At 40.6% G+C, this 6,578-nt stretch overlaps 1 protein-coding gene across 1 annotated transcript; it reads right to left on the bottom strand.

Annotated features, from left to right (window-relative positions):
• Nucleotides 1–2,247: 2,247 nt before the first annotated feature.
• On the bottom strand, nucleotides 2,248–5,929 carry LOC117944981. Its single transcript, XM_034872210.1, has 3 exons — nucleotides 4,480–5,929; nucleotides 3,205–4,259; nucleotides 2,248–2,385 (listed from the first exon to the last, which is right to left on the bottom strand). Exons 1-3 carry the CDS (start codon nucleotides 4,928–4,930, stop codon nucleotides 2,248–2,250), a joined length of 1,644 nt encoding a protein of 547 aa, XP_034728101.1. The 5' UTR covers nucleotides 4,931–5,929.
• Between the last annotated feature and the right edge of the window lie 649 nt (nucleotides 5,930–6,578).

Below are 6,578 nucleotides of genomic sequence, written 5' to 3'. Positions count from 1 at the left end.
AAAGTCTTGGGGATCATCAAGATGTATTGTGGAGAAATTGAGACGAGCTTTGATGTTCTTTTTGCTCAGCAGTGGTTTCCTTGGAACTCTGCCATGCAGGCCATTTTTGCCCAGTCTTTTCCTGATGGTGGAGGCATGAATGTGACCTTAACTGAGCCAGGTGAGGCCTGCAGTTCTTTGGACGTTGTTGTGGGGTCTTTTGTGACCTCTTGGATGAGTCGTTGCTGCGCTCTTGGGGTAATTTTGGGCGGCCGGCCACTCCTGGGAAGGTTCACCACTGTTCCATGTCTTCGCCATTTGTGGTAAATGGCTCTCACTGTGGTTCGCTAGATTCCCAAAGCTTCGGAAATGGCTTAAAACCCTTTCCAGACTGATAGATCTCAATTACTTTCTTTCTCAATTGTTCCTGAATATCTTTGGGTCTCGGCATGATGTGTAGCTTTTAAGGATCTTCTGGTGGACCTTACTGTGTCAAGCAGCTCCTATTTAAGTGATGCCTTGATTGTGAACAAGTGTGGCAATAATCAGGCCTGGGTGTGGCTAGAGAAATTGAACTCAGGTGTGGACAACCACAGTTATAGTATGTTTTAACAAGGGGGGCAATCACACAGGGCCATGATGGTTAGGATTTTTTTTCACCTTTAATAATAAACACCTTCATTTACAAATTGCATTTTGTTGTCCCGCTCCATGTTCTGTGATGCCATGTTCTACTGCTACACTGCAGTGCCCTGCTACGTCCTGCTGTGCCTTGTAATGCCGCACAGCGTCCTGCTATGCCATGAACTACTACAAAGAACTGCTACAGACTACTAATTTTTTCTATTTTTGTTATTGCCACTCTTCATTCTAACCCCAACCGGTCGTCAGACACCGCCTACCAAGAGCCTGGGTCTGACCGAGGTTTCTGCCTAAAAGGAAGTTTTCCTCGCCACTGTCGCACTGTTGCTTGCTCTGGAGGAGACTACTAGAACTGTTGGGTCCTTGTAAATTCTGGAGTGTGGTCTATCTGTATAGTGTCTTGAGATAACTCTTGTTATGAATTGATACTATAAATAAAATTGAATTGAATTGAATTGTTTACTTGTGTTGTCCTTGACTATTGTTTAAATTGGTTTGATGTCCTGAAACACTTAAGTGTGACAAACATGCAAAGGAACAGGAAATGAGGAAGGGGGCAAACACTTTTTCACATCACTGTACGTCGGTCTCAAGGTTTATCAGTAAACGCAACATTTTGCAGTGACCACTGCTAATCGGTGCTAGTAGTGTCCGTTAGCTGTTAGCTCCTCTAGGACGCACCGGTGCTAATGTCCTCGCATCCGCTGCGATGTTGTTATATGGATATGGTTTAGTTTTGCGTTGAATGACCCTTTTCTTCTGTAAAGCCGTGCCTGTGTTGAATCTCTCCTCTGCTCTCTCTCCTCTAACTCCGCGCAGCACCGCCACACAGCGCCGGTCCACACTTGTGACATTTGTCTACAGTTTAAACTTTTTATTTACACGGCTGTATATTGCTAAGTATGAGGGGCAAATCTGTATTTGTTCCAGTGTTTCCATGGTAACTCTGCTTTCGCGGCGGCCACGGCAAAGAACTCCAATGCAACTAACTTCAGTTGGTAGAGTAACAGCGTGTGATATGGAGGCGCTGGATCTGGGCCAGAGATGTGACCCATTGCCAGAATATTATAGTTAATAAAAATGCAGCGCAGTGACGATACAGACGTTTCATACACACAACGTGTGTTTCTGCCGTTTGAGTATGTCCATCGCACTCCCTTTCTCTCTATAGCTCTTTTAATCAGTTATTGTTGAAAACAAGTGAAGGAGCTTTCTCAGAGATGCATTTAAAAAATATATATATATCCTACACTATTTATTTCAGATAGCTAATTTTCATTGTTGCAGCTGTATGTCTACACAACTTCAGCATAAGAAGATTGGCCCATAATATAGATGTGAAAGCAGTTATAAATAGCAAATAATCGTGAGAATAATTGTGATCACAATAATGATCAAAATAATCGAGATTATTATTTTGGCCATAATTGTGTAGTCCTAGTCACAGTTTTCTTGCTCAGTACTGGACCAACTTTAAATATTGTTGTTCTTATCAGTCATTTATACAAAAGTGGTAAATACAAGATGATTTAGTTGTGTCAATGTTGTAGCAGGCTTCATCGTAGGCCTACCGTGTAATCCTTTTTCTGATGATATCTATATTACATCACACAAGAAAATGCTTACCTAGTTTGATGTCTTCCACTCAAACTCTGTGAGCCGTTGGAGGAAGGTGGTCACTCTGGAGCTGATGCTCGTCACCTTCCTTTGGACAACTCTTCCTGTCTTGCGGCTTGTACCCACTTTAGCAGTGCACTTGGTGCCCTGTTCCGGGTTGATCCTTAAGAAGAATCTTAAAAGAAAAACAGGTTTACAATTTTCATAATTAATAGCAGTCATCTTTGAATACAGCCCTTTACATACATACATACATATACAAACACACACATACATATACGCACAACAACTATATATATATAGTTGTTGTGCTCATACGTTTACATACCCATGCTTAAGTTGACTAAAAAGAAGACTAAAAAAACATCTTTTGGAAATTGATCTTAATTCCTTAATCAAAAAAGAAAAATCCAACCTTTTGAGGACACCAATTTTCGTTTTTTTTTGGCCTTTGGAATTAAAATAGCCCCACATCATCACATACCCTTCACCATACATAGAGATTTTCATGGAATACTTTTCATAAAATCATCTCTCAATGCAAATCAAAACAGCTATTAGTCTAACTGAAATAAAACCATGCCAATCTCTATGTATGGTGAAGGGAATGTGATGATATGGGGCTATTTTAATTCCAAAGGCCAAGGGAACTTAATCAGGATGCATAGTATCCTGGATACCATGCATCCTAATCTAGAAATGATAATTGATTGGATTTTTCAATTTTTCTAATGAAGGCATTACAATTTATTTCTAGAAAGATGATTTTTTATTTCTCTTAGTCAACTTTATTATGGGATCCTAAACTTATGAAATTATGTACATACGTATATACTGTACATACATACACACACACACACACACACACACACACACACACACATATACATATATATACACATATACACATAGTATGGAAGTAATTTCTGTTTAAATAAAAATGTTGAACTCATAAAGTGCAATTACATCTGTCAAGATGAAGATTTGGTCGTCTTGTTCTTGGAAGAACTTCATCAACAGTAGATTGGCAGCAATGGCAATCTGGTGGTTATTCATCTCTGGGCTTTCCATCTCACGTAGTACACCCAGGACATCTTTGTTCCATTTAAGTCTCTGGGTTTGGAAAAATGTCAAGATCCGCTTGCCCTTGGTAACAAAAGCTTCACGGAGACGCATGTCATCATCAATGTTTGTAAGTGTTTGGAAATGACTGCAGAGACCTCTTTTAGTAAAGAGTAAAGGCCACTGCTCTTTAATTTCGCATAGACTGGGAGGGGGCCAAGTATTTATCATGTGCCTCTGATAAATATATGTTATTTCCATATACTCTTTTACATCCGTTTTATCAACAGCTGTGGGTCCTGCTGACTTGAAGATAGTTACCAAGGTCTTTCTCTTGACCTCTAGTGATTCTGAGGTTTCACCCTCTGCAAGAACTGTTGGCTGCCATTTAGTACATCCATAAGTATCTGCTTCTGTTCTGCCTCTCTTGCTGGTAACATCATCACCACTGCTGTCATCACTGGACCTTTTCCTAGGCTGTCGGAGTCGATGACTGACATTGTCTCTATTTACATGTTCAACTGTGGTTTTAAGCTGCCTGAGCAGTGAATAATAACCGCATCCCAGCTGCTCACCTTCCCCAGTCTTGTCAGCTAAGGATCCAGGGTACTTGGATACAATTGCTTTTGCAACTTCTGCACATGCAGCTTTGTTAGGGTTTCGGCAGTGTACTTGAATTGCCTCAACAACAGCTCTAATCATTGTTCTTCTGTCTTCTGGCTGAGCCAAGTCACCTCTTTCCATGGCCTGCAACAGTCGGGCTGGCATCTTGTCCCATGGAACTTCAAAGCTGCTGATCCAGGATGATGTGTTTTGGTTAGAGGAAAGTGGCTGACAATGTGACGGAAGCAAGGAAATTTGATTGGCCTGAAGTGAAAGTGCTTCTGGTAGAAGATTCACAGGCGGTGAAACACTATGTTCCAAGTGACTGTCTGAAGGACTTGAAACCACTTGACCATCTGCTTTAACAAAGAAGATACAATCATATGAAATACTATGTACAGATTAAATACTCACACATTAATTAACTGCAGGATAATGGTTTTATTTAATAAAGAACACAGTGGTTGGGGAAATCATATCCCTGAAAAGTATATCTTGTTTTTTCATACAAACTGTCTTCCAACATTAACAATTCACTTAATGTCTACTGCTGTAAATAAGAGAAGAATTGCTCACCATTTTTAAATGCATGAATGAGTTTTCGGCTCTGTATTGGAGTGAGAAATGGACTAATGTCCTTGGTTCCAACGAACCCAAGGTCGCTTCTGCTTCGGACACCAGTAACATCTTTTAGGTGTGCAACTAGTGTCATCCGTGTCTCATGTTGTAGTTCTGGTAAAGTCTTTGTAATTTCATGGTGTAGGTCTTCAACATCCATGCCTGTTTGTTTAAAAAGTGCATATTGCGTGATGCAGCGAGACAACTTTGAGGCCTGAAGCTTGATATACTGGCAGAGGGTAGTAATCGCACAAACTTTCTGCCTAAACACACATAAATCTTTCATCAGAATTTCCCAAGCAATGAAGTCCAAGATCCGCCAAAAGCACTGACTGAAGCATGTCAACAACAAAGTGCACTTGTGTATGACTGATGAGAATAATGGAGATTTTTTCAAAAACCAGGCCATGTTTATTCTCGTTAATTACAACAACAAGCCCTTTACTGTACTTTGTCCCTTTGTATACCACTGCTGATACCTCAGACATTGCTTCTTTTGCAAAGCCAGCTGTCCGTACAGCCTCTTGAATAGGACCACAATAAAGCTGGTCATCATATTCACTGGCTTCGCCAACAGACTGAACTGTAGAGGGAAACATTAAGCCACAGCAAAGGTAAGCTTGAAGCAACTGGTGCCTCTCTGCTAGTGTTTTGCATAAATGTACAAAGTTGTGGAGTTTTCTGGCACATTCCTTAAAATATGAATGCTTACTCTCAAATCTGAGGGTCCACAAACGGATGAGGGGGCCAAAGTGCAGAATGAGGTCACTGTAGTGAAGTAAATAGTGATGTTTGGGCTTCAGTAACTGGTTAGGGAATAGGCTGTGTCTTAAATGCACATATTCTTCAGCGATTGTCTTCAGGTAAGCAACCTGATTGTGGTGGATTTTGGGAGCACAAATTAGTTCAACCATCTCTTTTAGCTGTAGACAAAGCTGCCAAACTTGGCTATCCATTGGACTCTTTATTCTACTGCCAATTAACAATGGCAAGAGTCGCAACAGACACCAGTTTTGTGCTGCAGAGCCAGAAAGCCTTTTGCCATCAGTCTTGACCTCACAAGGTTTGTTGAGACATCACTTCCCAAGTATTTAAACTGTGTGATTGATCGATTTAGTTGATCATATGTGAAGTGTTTTCTTCTTTCACTAGATGATTAATATACAATGCTAAGTCATAAGAAACAACTCCTTCAAATAGATCGTGGCCCAAACATGGAGGACGCCCAGTACAAACATGAAAATGTTTCAGTGAATTGAAAGGTAAGTCAAACTTGACTCCCTGTACTATGTCTTGCCCAGTGGTGAACAGCTGTTTTACATTCTCCTTGTGATCTTCAACCATTCTTTTTGGGCCTAACTTGAGTGGTGTCTCCTGAAAATCCTGTCTGTTATTGCAGCAGTACCTGCAGAAATGGTTACTTCAGATTTATCTATCATATAATCAAGAATATAATAACACTAAAGGGAGACTTGGCATACAGCCCGATCGGGTTGGGGAGAGTTCTGGCCCGACCGGGCTGGAGCTCTCTTTACCTTGTCTCTCTTGGTTTTGCTGTAATAATAGTTTTAGACAGCTGGGGACTTATTTTGATACACTAGTTAGGGCATAGAAGCGAATATTGTTAGGGAGTAGTAGTTAGTCACATAGTTTCAGATTTATCTATCATATAATCAAGAATATAATAAAACTAAAGGGAGACTTGGCATACAGCCCGATCCGGTTGGGGAGAGTTCTAGCCCGACCGGGCTGGAGCTCTCTTTACCTTGTCTCTCTTGGTTTTGCTGTAATAATAGTTTTAGACAGCTTGGGACTTATTTTGATACACTAGTTAGGGCATAGAATGTAATATTGTTAGGGAGTAGTAGTTAGTCACATAGTTTTCAGATTTATCTATCATATAATCAAGAATATAATAAAACTAAAGGGAGACTTGGCATACAGCCCGATCCGCTTGGGGAGAGTTCTGGCCCGACTGAGCTGGAGCTCTCTTTACCTTGTCTCTCTTGGTTTTGCTGTAATAATAGTTTTAGACAACTGGGGACTTATTTTGATAC

The sequence above is a fragment of the Etheostoma cragini genome, chromosome 5, assembly GCF_013103735.1.
Source record: "Etheostoma cragini isolate CJK2018 chromosome 5, CSU_Ecrag_1.0, whole genome shotgun sequence".
In the NCBI taxonomy this organism is placed as follows: Eukaryota; Metazoa; Chordata; class Actinopteri; order Perciformes; family Percidae; genus Etheostoma; species Etheostoma cragini.
This window is presented reverse-complemented; position numbering and strand designations above follow the sequence as displayed.

Coding starts and splice junctions, on each gene's coding strand:
- LOC117944981 (XM_034872210.1), bottom strand. CDS start 4,930: ATGGCCTGGTTTTTGAAAAAATCTCCATTATTCTCATCAGTCATACAC. Junction 4,260..4,479: donor CATTCATGCATTTAAAAATG/GTGAGCAATTCT, acceptor TTGTTAAAGCAG/ATGGTCAAGTGGTTTCAAGT. Junction 2,386..3,204: donor AAATCTTCATCTTGACAGAT/GTAATTGCACTT, acceptor AACCCGGAACAG/GGCACCAAGTGCACTGCTAA.